Raw genomic sequence first — 20,005 nt, 5'->3', positions numbered from 1 at the left:
CCCCCTGATGTTTATGAGTTGTCTCCACTCTGACTGTTGTCAGACTTGTACTGCTCTCCTACTGGACTGAATGGACCATTCTCTGAGGGGTCATGTGACTACCTTCAGACTCCTCCCTGACAGCTTGCAGTCAGGTACTCTGCAGCACATGCACCACATGGTCCAGTGCCTGGACTGTTTCCTTTTCTGGATGTTCTATGTTACCTGTTTGTATGTCCTCCATCTACCCTTCATTCATCATCTAGGAAGTTTTACTTGAAAATTTCTGGGTCTCTGTATGTCAGTTCCAATTCTGGTTACTGTACCTCCATAGTAGTATAAAAGCATGTATCATACTCCACTGTTCCTCAGTATGAATATCGACTTAGTTCCTACTCCCTCTGTCTCTGTCTTCTGCCTGTCAGAGTTACCTCTGACTGTCCATCTGTACTCCCCCTCTGAAATACAAGGGCTGAGATCATGCAAGGGGGTAGTGCATGAGCTAAATCTGACACCCTCACTTCACTCCACCCTTACCTTGGTGGACTTTGTTCTTGCCAACACTCTGCCAGTCAGAGTCCTGCTCTTTCTGTTGGACTTGCTTCTGAACCTCTCCCCAGACCTCATCCAGCATTGGAGTTGGTTGGAGTAGGCCCAGACTTTACATTCAGGATTATTGACTTGTACTGGTATTGCCATCATGTCATGGGAATCTTTTATAGGCAGGATAAAAAATGCAACATCTGCATATCTCATTGTCCATCTTTAACCTCTGACTCTTCCACTCTCCAATCACCATCACCACTCTCACCATCAAACTACTCCATTGTCTTGTCATCAGAAACATGTCATTGTCATCATTGTCTCACAAGCTCTTCAAGAAATCACCTGAGCTCAATGCTGCAGCCAACTGCATCCTTCAAATTTACTTCAAGGACATCATGGAAAGCAGCAAGCTGGGAAAGGCAGACAAGATTGTGAAGTGGAGAGGTGCCATCAAGGCAATAAACAATGAACTAGTGCATCATAGTGCCATCACATTTTTTTCACTAACTGATGCATTCAGGATGCTGTATGCAACCTCATTGCTAGGACAGATGAGATTCCAATGACCCTCATTGGTGTTGACATGTTCTAAAGTGGCATGAAGACCTCAGCTTGATTGAGCACCTGTGGCCTGAGTGGAAGACTGCCCTATCCCCTTCCAAAACCAACATTGCCAACCACAAGTGGCTCAACATCATCAAGTGTTGATATGACTACCACTGGTTGGGCCTCCCTATGCCCCATGTGGTGCCAACATCAACACCACCTGCTCAAGAAACCAAAATGCCTATGAGCAACAAAGGAAAATGGAAAGTGACCAAGGCAGAGGTGGAGCAAATGATAGCAGATAGCTTGCACAGGATGGAGGTGGATGATGAGAGTGAAGATGAGGTGCCAGAGAAGTGGACAGCAAGGAAGAACCAGCACAAGGCAGGCAGAAGTGCAAAGCTGCAATGAAAATGACATCCCATCAATCCAGACATCAATCCCACTCTAGGAAGGCAACAGTGGAAACTGACAATGATGATGACATTCCTGCTCAAGGCCAATTGAAATGCAAGCCTTGTCCACTGTCAGACAGACTATATGGTCATGCTGCCATAGCTGCCAGAAGGACACCTTCCCCTGACCCCAATTCCTGTGAGTCATGCTGCAGATGCAAGGTCCAATGCTACAAGAACCCCAGGAACTCCTGCTTCCTGTGTGATGGTCACAAGAGAGAGGCTTCAAATAGAATATCACCATGTGATAGGGACATATATGGCATAGCCCAGGTCAGATCAGCATCCTGTACATAATGCAGCCCAACATGACTACACAGTATGTCTGGTTCTGGAGTAAGCTGTGGCAGACACTCCTGAGCAAATTCCAGAGCAAACTGTGGCACATATGCCAGAGCATACCATAGCATTTCAGAGCACTCTGGAGCATGCCATGGCCCTCTGGGGTGAGCTGCAGCATATGTTCCAAAGCAAACTGCAGCATGCCAGCCACTCCAGAGCAAATGCCAGAGTGAACTGCAGCACATGTGCCAGAGCATGCCATGGCCCTCCAGGGTAAGCATTGGCATTTGTTCTGAAGCAAACTGTGGCATGCCAGCCACTCCAGAGCAAATTCTGGAGTAAACTGTGGCACATGTGCCAGAGCATGCCATGGCATTCCAGAGCACTCTGGAGCAGGCCATGGCCCTCTGAGGTAAGCTGCAGCATATGTTCTGAACCAAAGTGTGGCATGCCAGCCACTCCAGAGCAAATTCCAGAATAAACTACAGCACATGTGCTGGAGCATGCCATGGCCCTCTGGGATAAGCTGTGGCATGCCAGCCACTCCAGAGCAAATTCTAGAGTAAACAGCAGCACATGTGCCAGAGCATACCATAGCATTCCAGAGCACTCCAGAGCAGGCCATGGCCCTCCAGAATAAGCTGTGGCATATGTTCCAAAGCAAACTGTGGCATGCCAGCCACTCTGGAGCAAATTCTGGAGCAAATGCCAGAAAAAACTGTGGCCCATGTGGGCACTCCAGAGCATGCCATGGCCCTCTGGGGTAAGCTTCAGCATATGTTCCAAAACAAACTGCAGCATGCCAGCCACTCCAGAGCATGCCATGGCCCTCTGGGATAAGCTGTGGCATGCCAGCCACTCCAGAGCAAATTCCACAGCACACTGTGGCACATGTGCTGGAGAATACCATCACATTCTGGAGCACTCCAGAGCAGGCCATGGCCCTCTGGGGTAAGCTTTGGCAAATGTTCTAAACCAAAGTGTGGCATGGCAGACACTCTGGAGCAAATTCAAGAGCAAACTGTGGCACATGTGCCAGAGAATACCATAGCATTCCAGAGTACTCTGGAGCAGGCCATGGCCCTCTGGAGTAAACTGCAGCATATGTTTGGGAGCATTCTGTACCATGCTGACACTCCAGAGCAAACTGCAGCACATGTGCCAGAGCATGCTGCACTGTCCACAGTTTGATTACCAGCATGCACCCTTTTTATTACCAAAAGTGTAGCAGGGTCCACTAGTTGATTACCAACAATTTATTAGTGTTCACTATTTTACTAGTATTGCAGTATGCTGTTAGTGGTGTCTACATGTTTCATTACCACAACTGTAGTAGTGTCTGCACTTTTGATCACAAGTGTAGCAGGGTCTACTAGTTGATTACCAACATTTTGGTACACCTCTGTGTGCATTATCGCATCTTCGTCTTCGTGTCTTTTGTCGTACGTCGTTGACATCACGTCTCGTCAAATCATCTTCCACGATCCATTACGAGAAAAAAAAACATCACCCCCTCATCTTCGCTTTCTCCCTCTCCAAAATTTCTCTCTTCACCCTCTTCAATCTCTCGCTCTCCCTAATCCCGTATCCGGCCTTAAACACGCTCTGTACCTCTTCCAAACTCAACCCCGACACATCCGGGAAAAAAAATACGCAGAACAACCATCCCAGTAAACACAACCCCGCATAGAATCCGAATGCGCCTGAGGGTGTGATAGCGGACATGAGGGAGAGGTAGGTCGATCCGATGAGGAGGTTCGCTGCCCAATTTGTCGCTGTGCAGAGTGAAGTACCGATCCCGCGGACTATGGGGTGTGTGGTACATGTTGCGTCACGAGAGTTACGAATAAAATATATCAGGAGAATGAGATCATCCAAGTAATGCGAGGACTGACCGTCGAGGGAGAATAGCTCTCCTTGTTGCCACGGCACATTCCCGAGTCCGGTCGCATATGACGCAACAAAGATGATCATCGAGAGCAATACAATACCTGCCCATCCTTGTGAATAATGTACACCTGTGACAAGGTTACCGCCGCTGTGGATCGTCATGTCTGTGAGATAATAGCTGGGTAAGCGAGTGAGTGGGAATGGACATCGCGGCGACACGCACAATAGAATGCGATACTGGCCAGGGTAAGTCCAAACACCATACCCGGTGCAGAGAAAACCATGATGCGTCGCCGCCCAACAACGTCAATATACCTACATCCCACAAATGCGATATCAATGCCCCTGCCCGTAAGGCAGCATCGGGACTCAGGTCGGATATACGCACTTGAGAGCAAACAGCGTGAACAGGAAGTTGGTCCCAGAAATGATAAGTCCGACAGCAGTCGGCTGATTAAATCCTATCTCCTGGAAGAGAGACGCGGAGTAATACATGAGTGTGTTGAATCCACACAACTGTTGAAAGGCTTGCATGCCACAGCCAATCACTGGCCATACTTTCCGCGTCAGCAACGCGCTTCAAGACGCAAGTACAAGGCCCCTACCGAGAGCGCGTCGGTTGATGGGGTTGGAGAGCACGGAACCGAACCGCTGCCAGAATGTCGTCGAGTTGCTTATCTCGATGCTTTGCTTCACGGTTGCATGGAGAACTTTGAGCTGCACCATGTGCTTGATGTCAACGCTACCATTTGGGAGGTAAGGGCGGAGGTGGATGTACCTTGAGATCAACTTGTTCTGAAGATGCGAGTGCATAAACACGAGACAGCACCTTCCTAGCAGCCTCCATATTTCCGCGCCTCACGAGCACACGAGCTGAACGCAACACCGTACATTATCGCTCCAAGTAACTTGAAGGAAAAAAAGAAAAGAAACGTACGCGACTCTGGTAGGTACACCAACAACGCAAGCTGTAACGCAGCAGGGACGCATCCGAGTCCAACCATCCACCGCCATCCGGCATTCACATTCGCAAAACCTGCATCGATACCGTACGCGATGACCTGCCCGAGAGTGATCATGACCACATTCAAGACAACCATACTCCCACGCAGCCGGGTGGGTGATAGTTCCTGTATGTAGAGCGGAGCGATACACGATGCAAGGCCTACACCGATACCGATCAAGAATCTGCAACCAATCTGGTAGCACGGTGGGTCAGAGGAGAGAGAACGAGAAAAAGACTGGGAAGAGCTGAGGCGTACCATGTTCCACACGGTATGGCTTACAGCTTGGCCTATGGCACCCCCCATAAAGGTAATGTCCGCAATCCCGAGAACGGGACGTCGACCTGTCCAGTCTGACATGGCTCCCGCGGCCAAACCCCCTAGGAGCGCACCGAGCGTGGTGGCGGAGGTAATGAATTCCTAAGGGTTGGGCTGGTAAGGAGAACGGGAAGAAAAAAGGGCATGAAAACCAACTTTTTGCCCGTTGGAGAGCTCGGGCGGGCCCAAGTCCCCATTGATAGTTACAAGTGCGCCTGAGATGACACCAGTATCGTACCCTACAGCGACCTGGCGTCAGCACTATAACCACATTGCTAGCGCCCAACGCTGCACTGACCGAACAGCAATCCGGATATCGCGCAGCAGCATACCAGGAGCCATACGAACCACGTCGTGCGCTCTTCGCCCTCCGCGACGACGGCGTATTCAGATATCTCGCCAGCAGCGGTGCACTGCACGACGTCGTCGATTTCAACGCGTCCTGACTCGGCCTCTCTACCAGCAGCTGGAGCCTTCTCTGCATCGTTGGGCGGTATTAGCCTCGCCATGATAACGTCCGTCTTTTCGTAGCCACACACGGCCCATGAAGAACTTCTCACAGGCTCCAAGACCATATGGAACAGCCGGCATTTTTTATTCGGCCGCCACCCCAAGGCGTCCATGCAATATCATTTCCCTAGCGTCTCGCCTTGAACGTTCACCCGCACTCCTGCAAATTTCCCGGAGAAAAATCTCCGGGTTGAGGATCCACTGTAGGGTTCATATAGCAAGTTTCATAGATACGTTTTTTCTATCGTCCCTGTCTCTTAATATATCCCAGGAAACAACCGATAAGGCACCTTCTCCGTCCACTTCGTCCACTCCTTCCCGAAGCTTTTCTCAAGCATCGCATCCTCATTATTTATGCGTATGGTCCATACGTATCCCGCCGACAACAGAAGGACTCTCGTCGCCCATAGTATCCTCATCATAGTGTCCCCATCAACCGGTAGTAACCCCGAGCAAGCAACAAGCCACGAGTGGTCATCGAACAAAACCAGGATCTGACCAACATGGATGAATACGCACCCCGTATAGCTGGGGTGTCGCACAATCGAGTAAGGGCCGGAGGTGATGAGCTTATGACCTTCCCGAATACTTAGTTCGAAAGTGAACAGCCGGCCGAGGACGTGGTAACAGCGCCGTCGGAGCAACGACCCAGCGATCGTCAAACATATTCCGGATAGAAATGCAGGAGAAAGTGTGCCGGCTTGTGTGATGGACTGTCTTGGAGAGGGGGAATGCACCAGTAGGGTCACGAACCATTTACGTATGGGAGATGGGCATAGATCGCTCCCCGCCAATGCGGCAGCAGCTTCTATGACTCCCCACGAGCAGCTTATGATCTAGGCAAATCAGTCAATCAGTAATAGACTACATTTGTTGATTCGAGAAGCGTATACTTTGGATAGTAGCAGAAAAATTGGAAGCCCGCGGGTTACTAGCAGAGAGGGCTCATACCGCTCTTTGGTCTGCGGCTTGTGAGGAGGTGACAAGACAGATTGCAGAATGGCTAAGGCCGCCAAAGTAAGAATCCCTTTGCAAACCGGCGCCACGACCATTTTCGTTGAGTGGAATATGAGTACAGTGCAACCAGTGAAGGCGCTTACCGAGATGGCTTGTGGCAACGTTTTATATATGGGACGTCTAGCGTGGCTGCCTCGGTTCCAGGGTGTTTTGGTCTTCACTTTGGGTTCTCCAGAAGTCTGGGGACATTCGGAAACCCCATGTAGGTCACCTCACAATGCCACTATCCGCTCTTCAACAGCTTCGACCAGCGATCATTGTGCGCTATGAAGAACACGAGACTAGAAAGCTCGAAGCACGACTTCAGATGCTATGTGGTCTTCGCGGGGTATTTCATCAAATATGACAGCCATACATTCCTGTACCCCCGGTACAAGACGCAGCAGTACATCTCCAAACTCGCAGATGGTGACACGGATGCTCCAAGCGTTCTCAAGACTTACGACTACTTCACCCCCGAACACAAAACGGCGTACCTTATCATGGAGTACATCAAGGCTAAATTCATCCCAGCCCGGGACGCCCCCGAAAAGGTTGCAGAGGCTCTCAGCGGCTTCGTTGTCGTCAGCTCCTCCCGTTAACCATGACTTGAACTAGGCTTTCGGTTAGATTCCATCGAGAAGTAGGTCAAAGGATATCAGATTTAGCGCCGAGCAGTTGGTATTCGCCCAGTCCGATATGGACGAGAGCAACTTCTTCGTCGATACGGAAGAGAACATGTGCACTCTCGACTTCGAGGACGTGGGACTAACACCGCAGTCCTTCGCCAGCTATACTATGTCTACTGAGCGACAGCTGTTTCGCCAGTGAGGTTGCCAAATATTCGGATCGGTCGGCCTCTCAACTTATATTCGACGGGCAGGGCTGGTGTAATTTTGATGACATCAACCGATATGACCCTTGGTACGTCGACTTGTACTTGACATAGGATTTCAACAAACATCCGCCGTGGGTCTTGACAGGCACGGCTGGTCCTTGCGACTTCAAACCCCAGTTTAGTACGTCAACTTCTGCTTACCATAGAAATTTATCGAATTATTAAGATGGGCATAAACTAGAACGATGACACCTGGAGTTCTCGATTACGTTGTCACCCAAACCCAAACCCAAGCTCTCTATCGCTGCGTCACGAAGGTTATGTTCGATCGAGCCCTCCCCCCCCCATCCCCTGGATTCCCCGAGGTTCAATCTACTGTCGTGATCTACCCTGGCCTCGATATTCCACTGCCAAAAAAAAACGCAGCCGAGGGATTCAGGGTATGCAGGGTAATCGCCTCGAAACTATCAAACAGTGTCGTCTCGGTATGAGACGTAAAGAAGTGAGCCACCACGGCTGATTGCCAATTTCGTCTACCCGTAGTATGCAGTACGAAGTAAGTACCTTATGTGAATAAGGACTGTGTTGTCTGGAAACCGAGTAGCCTTGAGAAAGCTCCTTAGTGTCGTCTCGTTGCAAGTAACTAGCTTTGCATCGCCACTACACCCAGACAGTACTACTAGTACTCAATGGATCCCCACTCAACGCAGTCGAGGAGACACCTCTATCATCCCTTGCATCTCACACTCCCAGTAGATAACTTCGGAGCACGAATCCATCGCAAGCACGCTGGCTGGTGATAAAGTCAGGAGACGTCAGGGGATCGCGGAACGAGCTTCCCTGTTGTCCTCTCAACGCTCAATGTCAACATCGGCTTTCTCGTGCCAGTTATGCTGATTACCACGCACTGGGCTTGGTGAGGGCAGCACAAGCCGGGGATAAGCATAATCTGGATATTTGCCTATCTATGACGGACGAAATTCACCTCACCTCACAGGCCAGACTACGGTAAGTTATAAACAAGCGTTGCCTTGTAAGGTCGATTTCTCCTGCCAAGGCATCTTACTTTCTGGGCAATCCCCTTGCGGCCCTGCATGGACTCCAAACTTGGCATGTACAGCAATGTTGCAATATTGCCCCTCGCCCGGTGTGCAGTGTGCACTATCAGGCCTTGCCTGCTGGTACCAATCCTGACACATCTACGTCCTCCCTCCCATTTTAGACCCAGCTGCTACCTGTCAGCCCGTAGCATGGACGCACGCTTCCGTCGAGCTACCAAGGAAATCAGGGGTATGGAAAGATATGAATCACTGCGGCTGGGCGTCTGAGTGAACTGATGGTCCTTTCTTAGCCTGCAACGAGGATGTACACTCCGGTATCAAAGTCGAGCCGTTTGATTCATCTCCCTTCCATCTGAAAGGATCATTCCCTGGTCCTAGGGGCACGCCGTACGAGGGTGGCGTTTTCGAAGTTGTACGCGGGCGAGAGTCACGCATGAGCTAGTTTAGCATTTTGCTAATGAAATCTGTCCACAGGATATAGTCTTCTCGGAATCGTACCCCTTCCAACCCCCGCAAATAGAGTTCATCACCAAGGTGTACCATCCGAACATATCACCCGAGTCTGGTGCTATCTGCCTTGACATTCTACAAGATCATTGGTCTCCTACCCTAACTATCAGGACTGCCTTGATATCAGTGCAGTCACTTCTATCTTCTCCGGAGTCAAGTGACTCCCTGGACACTGCAGCTTCGCAGCACTATGTGAGAAACAAGGACAGCTTTGACAAGACGGCACGGGATTGGACACTGACTTATGCAACTGGTCAGCAGACCTCGTGAGCAGATTGTTACGTGGGTTGGCACCGCTGTTCACCTGTGCAACTGACACAGCTGAGCATTCACGAACATATCGAGGCAGTCATCGACGAACCGTTGAAGTGAAAGGCGCACCAGCATGTCCCCGCGTTTATGGAATTATCCATCTCCCTCTCTTCTTACCACATCTGCCCCTGTATGTTCTCACTATCTCATTCCTGTATGATATCTTTTACGGTCCCCGGTGCTGTACCCATGCTTTACTATATCTACCTTCGCGTCCTTTGACCATATCTCCCCACTCATCGGCGCAGTTACACATTAGTTGGAATACGATGGCATGCTCTATGTTTCTGTGGCAGCTAGTTCGAACACCGACTCGTCGCTCGACGCACCGACGGGACTCACCATGGTTGTACCCAGTCTACGATAAGACTCCAACTACCGATTACTTACATAATAAGTCTATTCGCGCATGTGCACAAGCAACGAAAACGGAAACAGCAAATCTACCATCGTTGCTGTTCCGGTACCTCCTGCGATTTGGCGTTCTCAGGTGGAAGCATGGTGACCATTCTCCCTTAGATTATCGAATCTTCTGGTCTCAGGAACGTGTGGAGACATTTGATACAGCAACCCAGGGGCCAAGATCCGTCGAGTTGACCTTTCTCCTATGTAATTGAGGCATGTTTTTCCCATCAAGTTGTTGAATCGGCAAGGCCTCTGTCGTCCCACTCCAAATGGGCCACCACGGTTTGACAGAAGACTTTTCATGAGTTCATCTTTACCGCCAAGTGACGAGTCTCCAGTCAGTATCTTTTACGCTCGGAAGATAAGAATATCATATGGCAACCTCTCTAGGACTCAGGGATAGCCAACTCGACAAGTTGCCGTTCGGGAAGCCATGCAAAATGAGTACCGGATACCGCAAAGGAGTACATGCATATGCGTGTCAGTTTGACGTTGCAGAGGCCTTGTACTTGACATGGCTTCAGAACGAGTCTGCCATTTATCCTCCCATCCTTTGTCAACGAGGACGAGCTTCTGGTCATTCTGAATCCCGTGCAGTCGAACACCGCGGAGGAGGGTCAACTTCGGCATTGTACGCATAAGAATGGGGCTGTTGTAAGTCATTGAAATCTGGATTGTCGTTCACTGACATGACGCCGTGACGACGTAGGAGTTCCAGCAGTGGACATATTAAGACACCTTTACCTCACCCGAAATGAGGCTGCAGAACGCGTGGTTCAACGGTCTCCTTCACTTGCGAGGTTAGCACCGGATCGCTTGATTGGGGTTAGTCTTGTCGTCGACAAAGCACACTCGTTCCGCTCGCTTCTTCCACCACACATACCAATTTATGCAACGGCTGCAACGATCCATACTTATAGGGCTTGCAAAAGTCTGTTCCTTCGTATGAAACGTCCTAGATATATTGGGGATAACTAGATATCTGATTGAGGGATTGGGCGGGCCAGCCTATGGAAGCGGGGAGCGTGATTTCAATTCATCTCCACTGCACGTGTTCCATGTTCCTACCCAAGTTGGCCCGTTTGCCTTGTGCCCTGTGCCCACCTTTTCACTTCGACCACCACATTACTCCGCCCAAGCTTCGACTACATTCGTCACCCAGTGGACCACATAACCTCAGGACCTAACGATCGATTGACCATTGGTACAGCCACCGGTATCCTTGCAGGTACCTCTGTTAATACACCCCATAGGTTGGAGTACCATGCGCCTTATCGATGTGAAAGCCTTCCTCGACTTCGACGCAGGAAAATCGGGGCTAGAAGCTCAGCTCCTTGTGGAATTTGGTGGCGCCAAACTTGCGGAGATCGCATATGCCATTCTGTCTCACTGTTGGGGCGCTCCGAAGGACGAGGTGCAGTACACGGAGATGGTGTCGCTGACGAACATGGATGCTCTCGCCAGAAACAAGATACAACGACGCAGCGGATATCTGAAAATCCGGAAGAGCTGCGAGCTGGCTCTTGAGGACCATTTGGATTGGCTTTGGGTTGATACCTGCTGCATCGACAGGCGGGGTAGTGCCGAACTTTCCGAGGCCATCAACTCCATGTACGTGTGGTATGCGAATTCAGACCGCTGCTATGCGTTTCTCCATGATACCGAGGCCCTCTGCGCTTCCCACAGACCGCGACGACAAGTTTACAGAGTTCAGCGGTTGGCCTAAGTGGTTCTCTCGCGGGTGGACACTCCAGGAACTCATCGCACCTGTGAATGTGCACTTTCTCAACCAGAAGTGGGAGTACATTGGCGACAAGCAGGGCTGTGCACCTTCTCTGAGCGTCATCACACGTATTTCGGTTGATGTGCTGGAGGAGGGTCTTGGTCGAACCAGCCCCAGTGTGGCGCAGATTATGTCTTGGGCGGCCGACCGGACGACAGCACGAGAGGAAGACCGGGCGTATTCGATGCTGGGGTTACTTGGTGTGCATATGCCTATTCTATACGGGGAGGGGAAGAACGCGTTCCTCCGCCTTCAGTTAGAAGTCATACGGACGGTCAACGATCAAAGTATCTTTGCCTGGGGCTCGACGATGAATCATGGCTGGTCCAGCAGCTTCCTGGCGGACGATCTAAGCCAATTTCGTGATTGCTCTACCGTTGAAAACACGGACCGCGATAAATTCCATCGTATTCTCGGAAAGAGCCTGTCTAAGAGGGCCTTCCGCAGAGTCGCATCTGCAGAGGAACGAAATCGGACGTTTGCTGTGACTAATGATGGTATTCACATATGGCTACCTCTCAGACTTCATCAGCGTTCTACAGGCTCAGAGATCTTCTCGGCGACGCTGTCGTGCTACGATTCCCAGAAAGGATCCGAGGCAATGATCATTTTCATCCAGAAGTACAATTCCAATTATTCTAGGCTGTTTCGAGCTCCCTTACCGGCTGACGACGAGGGAAAGCAGCCAGTCAAGTTTCAATCAGTCCTACTTCCTTACCGAAAGAGTATCCATCGAAAAGTCAGGGGTCCTTTATCCCCACAGGCACGTTGCAATTTCTCATAAAGACCGTGGATGTACTAACGCTATCACAGAGTAGAGCGCAGGCGAAGATCTCCATGACAGAAATTGAACCCGATGATGTCGTGATCGTGTATGTGTCCTCTACCAGCAAGTCCTCATAATCTTCACATCTACTGTTATTAGTGTTTTGGGTTCACTGGGTTCCGGAAAGAGCAATGTGGGTTGATGACAAAATGTCGACGTTGGATGGACGCTTATGTGGAGGGATTCAGATCATCAACAAGCTCATCGGCATGCCACCGGAACCGAATGCAGACGCACTGGACGCTTGTACGGAAACAGTCAGCGCCTATACGCGTGTCCACAAAGGAAAACGTTTTGTTTTCGTAGACACGCCGGCGTTTGAGCAAGACAAGTTTCAAAGCATATCGATGTGGTTGGGCTTCATGTCAGCCAGCTTGTCTCATCTAAGTTGAGATAGTAACCCACACTCGAACAGATTCCGGAGGTCCATCATGCTTACCGGCGTGGTCTATACCCATGATATAACAGTCAAGTGCTCTCGCACTGAAGAACGCAACTGCCGGATCTTGTCTAAGATGTGTGGAGAGGGAGCGATTGATCGGCTACGCCTGGTGACGACCATGTGGGATGATGCCAGTTTACCGGAAGCCATCGAAGTGGAGAACGTACTGAAGGAAAAACATGCCAAATTGCTTCTCGACGCAGGGTCTGGCTACGAAAGGTTTGACAATACCCCGGAGTTGGCGTGGAAGATCGTGGAGGGCCTAGGGGATAAGAAGAAAGCACTCAAACTTCAAGAGGAGATGGTGGATAACATTGTGGACTGGCGGAAGACATCTGCATTTATTGGAATCGTACTCCAATGAGTCAACATATGCAGTTTTTACGATCACCGAGGCAGTCTTCTTTGGGGCGAGAATACACGCACATTGGAGTAGGGAATGTACATAGCAGTCAGGTTGTCGATGTCGTCTTCACCTTTGCTGTGGTTGATAGGGAAAGAAAATCACGCCAAGCAAGGGTTAATCCAACCTTCCACTTCGACAACGGGGGGGTTGGGACAGCTGCCGAATGGTCGTAGGATCGGCTGTGATAGGTCCACGTCTTGCGAGGGGATAGACCACTTTCCCCCGTCCTCAATTGTTAGCCAGCGGCGCAGGATGCGTCTTGAATAGTCTCACTCAACTGGTTCGTTATGTGCGGTTAATCATTGAAATATCGAACGACAGCCCTAGCATTCAAATTACCGTGCGTACGTCGCCTGGTATGTATCTCGCCACCTCAGTTTGCAAGTCATGAAAGCGATAATAACATGCAATAAATAACTAGTAGCATGCGACAGGATACAATTAGCCTCCCCTTTGGGCAGGTGTGCTCGAGGGGGGGACACTCACGGAAGTGACTGTCCTACTAGGCCTGCACATCCGGAAGGTAATGACACTGCACATACAGCTTCTGCATGTGCTCGCGGATGAACTCGTGTAAGGTATGACGTGGTATTTCTGTTGGAAAGCAATGCAACAACATCGAACCCAAGCACAAAAAATGACGAAAATCCTACAACTCCAAGACGCCCAAGGATTAAAGCTAATGATACTAAAGTACAAAGCTCCATGCATCTCGGTCGTCCGCCCAGAGCCTGGCGTACTCTAGGCATAGTCGATATACATACGCTGTGTAGTAGCCTGCATCAATCTCCTGCTTACCCCAGAACATACGAAAACTAACCTTCCATATCGACAGTGCGTCCAATGGTCTTTTTCCATTGTTTCCCAGCTCGTGCTATCTTCTTCAACTGCTGGTCCCCATTTGTGTGTATGTTCTTGACCTCAGGGACGTGTGACATGTTGGCTATTCTCAGGGTTGCGCTCGACGGTCCGGAGAAGTAAGCGTGAATATTGTATATCTCTGAATAAGATGATGACAAAGGTATGAAGTGCAGCCTGATCGCGGAAGTCACCTCAGCCATGACGTTTCCAAGGGAGAGAAAGACTCACCATGGTTGTATCCAGTCTGTAAAGTATTCCTTGTACACAGTCGACTTAATGACAGCGCTGTCGGATGCCATGAACGCCATGAATCGGCCTGAATAAGACATGCCATCCAGGTCGATGAGATATTTATACGACCAATGCTCGCCAAGCGGAACAGATTGTGCGAACCGGTGCTCTCGACGCAGGGCTTCTTCGCCACCCGGATAACTGCCGACCGCAGACACGAAGGCGACATCCATGATTTCGCGGTTGAGCTCCATTGCGGGGACAGTTGTAGATATGTATGCGCCGGGATTGAGAGGGGATTCGTGAATGATAGTATAGTTTGCCTTGGCGTTTTCATGTGCCATACGAAGGAATCTGGGTGGCAAGATGAGCACGTTGGAGGCGTGACTCCAAATCACCCTACCTATGCCGCTGGTAGAAAGGAGAAAACCCAGGCGGCGTGCTTCCTCCACCGGTAGTGGCTCCTCGCCAAAAAATAACCTCAACCTTATTGTCCCAGGGAACCTCCATATCATCGATTTCCTTGGGATCTTCGTTGGTTGGATCCCAGCCATAGGTATAGCGGGAATTCTGACCGTGATAGTAATGACTTGGGATCCTGATATCTGCGAAACCTTTGGCTCTTGCAGGCGAAAAGACGGGATATAATTGTGGCACGGTGCGCCAGTCAGAAAAGAAGTGGCCTTGGGTGAAATGAGCCCAGGGGTAATGGCAGTAGTCGAGGTCTACATCGACCGACTCCGCAAAATTGAACACTTCGTCGACAGTGTTCTGGGGACCAAGTAGACTCCTCGGTTTCTCCGCATTCGGGTTCCGGTAGGAGCTGAATAGCCGACGTGCTTGGGTATCTGGAGCACAGGTACGACGGAATGCATGCCAGACACTGCCTGTCCCTTTCCAATCGGGAGTAAAGTTTTCCACTGCGAGAATAGTGCAAGAGTTACACCACCCATGTTACGAAGGCCGGAAAAAGATGCGCACCTGAAAGCTCTTCAGTGGTGAGATTAGGATAGGTCTGGTGTTCCCAAGGTACAAGCACTCGACCCTCCGCCTTTGCGTTGATCGGGAAGTCCATATCTGGGAGCTACACCAGGTTTGGCCGGCTGCAGAGAGATGTCAGTTCGAAAACACATACCTTATCTTGGAACTTTTCAAGAAGCCGACGGAAACCGAGAGCCCGGTGTCCTTTCTCGGTGTCCTTGAACTTCTTCTCTACCTTCAGGTCGATAGCAAGACCATCTTCTATGCGAACCAAATCAATAGAAGGTAGCTGCCCAGCCTACACGTCAATCTAGGTTAGCATCACTGCCAGGGTGGGTCACGCATTTCCCTTACTTCGTAGGCCCTCCATCTGAACTCTGCACCACTGAGTGACCAAAACGGAGCAAGGTCTTCGACAATTGCATCGAATTCGTCTACTAGCCTTCACGTCATTTTCGGTTGCAAACTTCCACCAATCGTCGAATCCAAGAGGCGGATCTCGACCGTACCGGCGCTTGTACTCTGCGACCGCCTCTGGGAGGGTTTTGCTTTGCTTTGCGAGCAATGTCTTGAATTTCTTTTCCGCGTCGGCCATGAGCCGTGGTATTGGGTGCTCGTCAAGGACGTTGGAGTCGCCGTAAAGAGCGAAAGGGAGCCACTTGGAAGGTGATCTGAACCAACTTGATCTGGCTGCTGAGGAGCCGACGACCCCGCGATTCCGCCTCGATGAAAGAAGCCCAGCGAGCATGAAGAACAAAAACACCCATGCTATGTAAAGCCATCCCCGCATCCTAGTAGCGCGCACATCGCGTGCATCGAGAGAACCCATACCCAGCCAACCCTAGCGCCTGCGAAGCTCTATCCACTCGTAGGATAGTGAGGAAAGTAAGTAGAGATACCCAAAAATCAGACTGATTAAGCGTATGGAGGTGACGTCTTGCAACGCACCGCGAGTTGAATGACTTCAGCGAGGGTGGAAGATTCTCGGGGTTATTTTATTTATTTATTTATTTATTAGTTACTATTTCTACGTTCTCCGTCACGTGACCCAACCGAAGCTCTTGTCCGGAAAAGGAAAGTTAACCGCTCTGCGCGCGAGGCTCTCCCTTGTTCTGCCGTTCCCCCCCAGCGAGTGTCGAGCCATGAGCCCGTCAGATTCAGCCTTCCGCCAGTCCCTCCACCCAGCCCTGTCGGCCCGCAGGCCTCTCAGTATTGCAGAGCTTGCAGATCGTGCAGTGAACAATCTATGGGACCCGTCGAGAGGGCTGAAACAGTGGTTGAGAGCTGCCGACGGTTTCCGGAAAGCAGGCCGGAGCTACGCTGACGCAGGGGATCTCGAGGCTGCTTTTGTTGAGTTTGCTAAAGCTGCTACTATTATCCTCGAGAAACTTCCCACACACAAAGAGTACTACACAGTCCTGACAGCGACTCAGCGTCATAACCTTGGTCTCGTGAGTATCCTGTCCAGCGCTTTCCCCGTTTCCCCTTCTGTAGAAACTATTGTTGTAATGCTGTGTACTCCGTCTGACAGGATATGTACTCTGTATATGTTGCACTCGAGTTTTAAATGCCTTGTTTGCGCTTTCTTTGGACTTGGGCTGATGGATGTCCCACAGAACGGTCAGGCGATCCTCGAAAATCTTGGGGAACTGAAGCCAGTTTTAGTCGACCGCTATGAACGTTGGGCGAGTCGAAATCCAGAAGAAGCGGCTCGTGCTCGTGCTGCCCTGGAGCAAAATGTGAGACAATCGATAGAGGAACGAGATACTAGGCACCCTGCCCCGGACGAATCGGGATGGCAAGCTCAGGAAGCTGCAAGGCTCGATTCAAACAGGAGGCGCGAAGTCGAGAGACGGAGGGACGAATACCGTTATAGAACTGTAGATTCAGGGGCTTCGGAATCTCCTCGTCGGTTGCAGGTCGACACCAGAGTTGGGACGAAAGAGGGTGTTCCTCCTGCGGTGAGACGTGCGCCAACTATATCTCGCGGAGAATCCGTGCAGAACAGACGAGAGAGGGAGACTTCCGAGCAGTTGACACCTGTGAGTGCGGAAGAACGCCGAAGAGAACGTGATGATATTAGGTGGAAGCAGGAAGATACCTGGACACAGGAGGAGGAAGATGCAGCAAGGCGACGACCCAGAGAACAGCAAGGCATTCTCCGACGCCAGCAAGAAGCAGAAGCCGCATCTCGAGCAGCACGATACAGTATCAACCAACCTCCAACACACGTGGCTGGTCCCTCTGCCCTAAACCCCCAGCGCTCGATGACGGCAGAACCACCATACGGAGAAGCTGTCCCTTTACCCATGCCCCTGGAAAGCCCTACTAGGTCGGCGTTGTCTTTGCATTTCTGCTACCAGGCTGACCAAGCCGCAGGGATCCGGTGAACAAGCCACAGAATGTGAAACCGTTCGTATCATCTTGGGCTCGTGCTCAACCGAGACTAACTTCACGCAGCCCATCATACCCGATACCAGTGACCACAACATCACCTGCGCCACCAGACGGACGTATCCGTTACCCTCACCTCATGTCGCAGCATCAGCTTCTGCAAGGTTATACCCCTTCCCTGCACTCCATGTTTAATTACCCAAGTCTTAAAGCTTCCGACGTCGCCCCATCGTCATTACTCTTCATTCCAGATTCGTCAAGATCGAGTTCAGATAGTCTTTACTCCGCCGATATACTCCACCATCCTTCTAATGTTCCCCTCATCCCCCCCGCCACTCAACGCCCACCCGCACCGCCCCGACTTGCTTACCCCTCTCTCTCTCGGCACCCTCAAGGAGCACCATCATCCACTCTGCAGCATGTCAGCAATGACCGCTACCGTACCCCGTCACAAGAATCGGCCCGCATCATACGAGACAGAGCTGCGGACGACCGGGTGCCAGATCTCAAAACGGTGCTGCTACCACGGGACTGCCTTCCCCGCTTCCTATCTATTGCGGCTCTTAACACAGCGCGCAATCGCGAGACATGCGGGCTCCTGCTCGGCAGGGATCAGAATGGCAAGTACGTTGTCACCGTACTGTTGATTCCAAAGCAACACTCGACCAGCGATACGTGTACTATGGACGAGGAGGAACTGGTAATGCAGTTCACGGAGGAGAGGTCGTTGATAACGCTAGGATGGGTGAGTGGCTGAGGGAGAAATCCGTCTGCCTCTCCTAATGTCCTCTATATTTTCAGATCCATACACATCCTTCTCAATCATGTGTGTATAATGTCGTATCGGCTTATCATCGGACGTCCTAATTCAACCGATCAATTTCAACAGGCTTCATGTCCTCGGTAGACTTACACACGCACTCGGGCTTCCAGCGGATGCTCCCAGAGTCGTTTGCGGTTGTTTGTGCACCGAAGTCCACTCCAAAGTAAGCTATCACTAGACAGCACACATACATGCCGAGTTTGAAATTGACAATGTGTTATCCGTTAGTTTTGGGATTTTCCGGCTGACAGATCCGCCTGGCTTACAGACCATCCTGGCCTGCGATGCCAAGGAAGCATTTCATCCTCACCCTGACATACCAATTTATACCTGTACGTGCACGACTTCATTTCCATCGTCGCCCCGTTTGCCGTACTGTTACTGAATCACCATCGCTTTTTTTCCTTCTCTCTTTGCAGGATGCGGACAAGGGACACGTGCAGATGAAGGACTTATCCCTTGAAATCGTAGACCTGCGATAGCTGCGGCTGCGCTTTCTTCCTTTTCCTGTGTTGCATTCCCTCCGTGGTCCCGTATTTATCGGGCGACCATTCGTGGGATCCCAGTTCCACGTCCCTCCCCGCTTAATCGCCGTACGTAAACTGCTATGTGCACTAAGCACAACAGAATGTCACGATCGCGACGACGATGCCACATACTCGCGTATTCAGTCTGACATGGATCCGAAACTTGTTGCACTAGGCTTTGCTATGTCGCTGGCACTTGCTCACTTACAGAGACATTTTTTCTCTTGATTTGTGCGGTGAACTAACCCGTTGGACTGATGATCCTGCTACCAGACCTTGTGCCTTAAGTGGAAAAGCTGGAGACGTTATGAATCTCATTGCGCCGGTTTGGCTTCACGACAAATGCTGGCGCAACATGGGGTGGCATACAGATCCCTTACCCTCTTTAACCTGCCCTTTTTTGAATCAATGAGAGGAATCCTGAAATAGCCAGGATGGCATGTGGAGCGCTGATAGTTGGATATCTTTCATGTCGCGCGTGTGGATGGGTACGCCTTTTATCAAAGACACTGGTTGTAGTTGGCCAAGCTCCAGAGCATCCAGTAGGCGTCTTCAGCCTGGGGTGAAGGGAGATGGCGTTGCTTTGAACTGAGCTCCACCGTCGTGATTCGGCCACGCCCTGTACTTTCAAGCTTCAAAGAGTGCTGGTGAAAACCTGCAAAACCAAGCGGCCTCGGTAACACTGTTCCATCGAATACAGCTACCGCCAAAACAAACAAAAAAAGGATTTTCTTCGGCCTCAATTCAATATTCCACCAGACGGTCCGAATCTCCTCCCGTGTCGCTCTGATCTTGCAACCAAGGCTCACCGTGTGGCCTTGACACGGGAAATAATAGCAGCAGTGATATCGACGGCTGCAGTTGGGAATTGCATATTGACCGCTTGAGCGGCTGATGGCAAGTCACGCCTTGAGCGAAGGGCGCGCGATCAAACCGCAGGAACAAGTGACCAAGCCATTTGAAAAACCTGATGAGGGCGAGGACGTTGTGATGAATGATCTGGAGTCCGTGGATCGATATAGCCTGCAAGTTGGCAAGCCTACGGCGAGAGTTCGTCTCCGTTGATTCCTTCCCCCACG

The 20,005-nt window shown here is 50.8% G+C and overlaps 7 protein-coding genes across 7 annotated transcripts; 4 read left to right on the top strand and 3 right to left on the bottom strand.

Annotated features, from left to right (window-relative positions):
* Positions 1-3,072: 3,072 nt before the first annotated feature.
* On the bottom strand, positions 3,073-5,709 carry F5J12DRAFT_859265 (general substrate transporter). The gene is made up of 11 exons (XM_051746802.1): positions 5,584-5,709; positions 5,319-5,536; positions 5,177-5,259; positions 4,961-5,122; positions 4,636-4,897; positions 4,477-4,571; positions 4,304-4,415; positions 4,087-4,246; positions 3,922-4,013; positions 3,704-3,862; positions 3,073-3,613 (listed from the first exon to the last, which is right to left on the bottom strand). The coding sequence occupies exons 2-11, from the start codon at positions 5,527-5,529 to the stop codon at positions 3,315-3,317; spliced, it is 1,635 nt and encodes a 544-aa protein (XP_051595785.1). The 5' UTR covers positions 5,530-5,536; positions 5,584-5,709; the 3' UTR covers positions 3,073-3,314.
* Positions 5,293-6,582, bottom strand: F5J12DRAFT_963657 (uncharacterized protein; the record flags this gene model as incomplete). Its single annotated transcript, XM_051749973.1, has 2 exons — positions 5,293-6,366; positions 6,424-6,582. The coding sequence occupies 2 exons, from the start codon at positions 6,580-6,582 to the stop codon at positions 5,788-5,790; spliced, it is 738 nt and encodes a 245-aa protein (XP_051595784.1). The 3' UTR covers positions 5,293-5,787.
* Positions 6,583-8,614: 2,032 nt separating this feature from the next.
* Positions 8,615-9,205, top strand: F5J12DRAFT_726834 (ubiquitin conjugating enzyme 1; the record flags this gene model as incomplete). Its single annotated transcript, XM_051741752.1, has 3 exons — positions 8,615-8,654; positions 8,716-8,837; positions 8,900-9,205. The coding sequence occupies 3 exons, from the start codon at positions 8,615-8,617 to the stop codon at positions 9,203-9,205; spliced, it is 468 nt and encodes a 155-aa protein (XP_051595783.1).
* A 1,711-nt stretch (positions 9,206-10,916) lies between these two features.
* On the top strand, positions 10,917-12,219 carry F5J12DRAFT_726854 (heterokaryon incompatibility protein-domain-containing protein; the record flags this gene model as incomplete). The annotated part of the gene is given in 2 exon segments (XM_051741754.1): positions 10,917-11,360; positions 11,380-12,219. The coding sequence occupies 2 exon segments, from the start codon at positions 10,917-10,919 to the stop codon at positions 12,217-12,219; spliced, it is 1,284 nt and encodes a 427-aa protein (XP_051595782.1).
* A 251-nt stretch (positions 12,220-12,470) lies between these two features.
* Positions 12,471-13,067, top strand: F5J12DRAFT_726849 (uncharacterized protein; the record flags this gene model as incomplete). Its single annotated transcript, XM_051741753.1, has 2 exons — positions 12,471-12,625; positions 12,659-13,067. 2 exons carry the CDS (start codon positions 12,471-12,473, stop codon positions 13,065-13,067), a joined length of 564 nt encoding a protein of 187 aa, XP_051595781.1.
* A 326-nt stretch (positions 13,068-13,393) lies between these two features.
* F5J12DRAFT_859235 (glycosyltransferase family 90 protein) lies at positions 13,394-16,166 on the bottom strand. The gene is made up of 9 exons (XM_051746801.1): positions 16,131-16,166; positions 15,650-16,040; positions 15,537-15,624; positions 15,337-15,480; positions 15,183-15,285; positions 14,605-15,121; positions 14,199-14,555; positions 13,930-14,144; positions 13,394-13,874 (listed from the first exon to the last, which is right to left on the bottom strand). Exons 2-9 carry the CDS (start codon positions 16,009-16,011, stop codon positions 13,798-13,800), a joined length of 1,863 nt encoding a protein of 620 aa, XP_051595780.1. The 5' UTR covers positions 16,012-16,040; positions 16,131-16,166; the 3' UTR covers positions 13,394-13,797.
* Positions 16,167-16,324: 158 nt separating this feature from the next.
* On the top strand, positions 16,325-19,237 carry F5J12DRAFT_929596 (uncharacterized protein; the record flags this gene model as incomplete). Its single annotated transcript, XM_051749499.1, has 6 exons — positions 16,325-16,633; positions 16,799-17,514; positions 17,562-18,321; positions 18,378-18,402; positions 18,466-18,562; positions 18,628-19,237. 6 exons carry the CDS (start codon positions 16,325-16,327, stop codon positions 18,782-18,784), a joined length of 2,064 nt encoding a protein of 687 aa, XP_051595779.1. The 3' UTR covers positions 18,785-19,237.
* Between the last annotated feature and the right edge of the window lie 768 nt (positions 19,238-20,005).

Source organism: Pisolithus orientalis, assembly GCF_024613125.1.
Source record: "Pisolithus orientalis strain OTSU chromosome Unknown F5J12scaffold_48, whole genome shotgun sequence".
NCBI lineage: Eukaryota > Fungi > Basidiomycota > Agaricomycetes > Boletales > Pisolithaceae > Pisolithus > Pisolithus orientalis.
Note: the sequence above shows the minus strand (reverse complement) of the source record. Positions and strands in the feature narration are given on the sequence as shown.

Bases quoted from the DNA above. Each gene is read 5' to 3' on its own strand.
- F5J12DRAFT_859235 (XM_051746801.1), bottom strand. From the start codon at position 16,011: ATGGGTTCTCTCGATGCACGCGATGTGCGCGCTACTAGGATGCGGGGA. The intron at 15,625-15,649 runs GTTTGCAACCGA...AATGACGTGAAG, and splicing joins GGATTCGACGATTGGTGGAA to GCTAGTAGACGAATTCGATG. The intron at 14,145-14,198 runs GTGAGTCTTTCT...TTCCGCGATCAG, and splicing joins ACAGACTGGATACAACCATG to GCTGCACTTCATACCTTTGT.
- F5J12DRAFT_859265 (XM_051746802.1), bottom strand. From the start codon at position 5,529: ATGGCGAGGCTAATACCGCCCAACGATGCAGAGAAGGCTCCAGCTGCT. The intron at 4,247-4,303 runs GTAGGGGCCTTG...AAGTATGGCCAG, and splicing joins CATCAACCGACGCGCTCTCG to TGATTGGCTGTGGCATGCAA. The intron at 4,014-4,086 runs GTGCGTATATCC...TGTGGGATGTAG, and splicing joins TTCACGCTGTTTGCTCTCAA to GTATATTGACGTTGTTGGGC.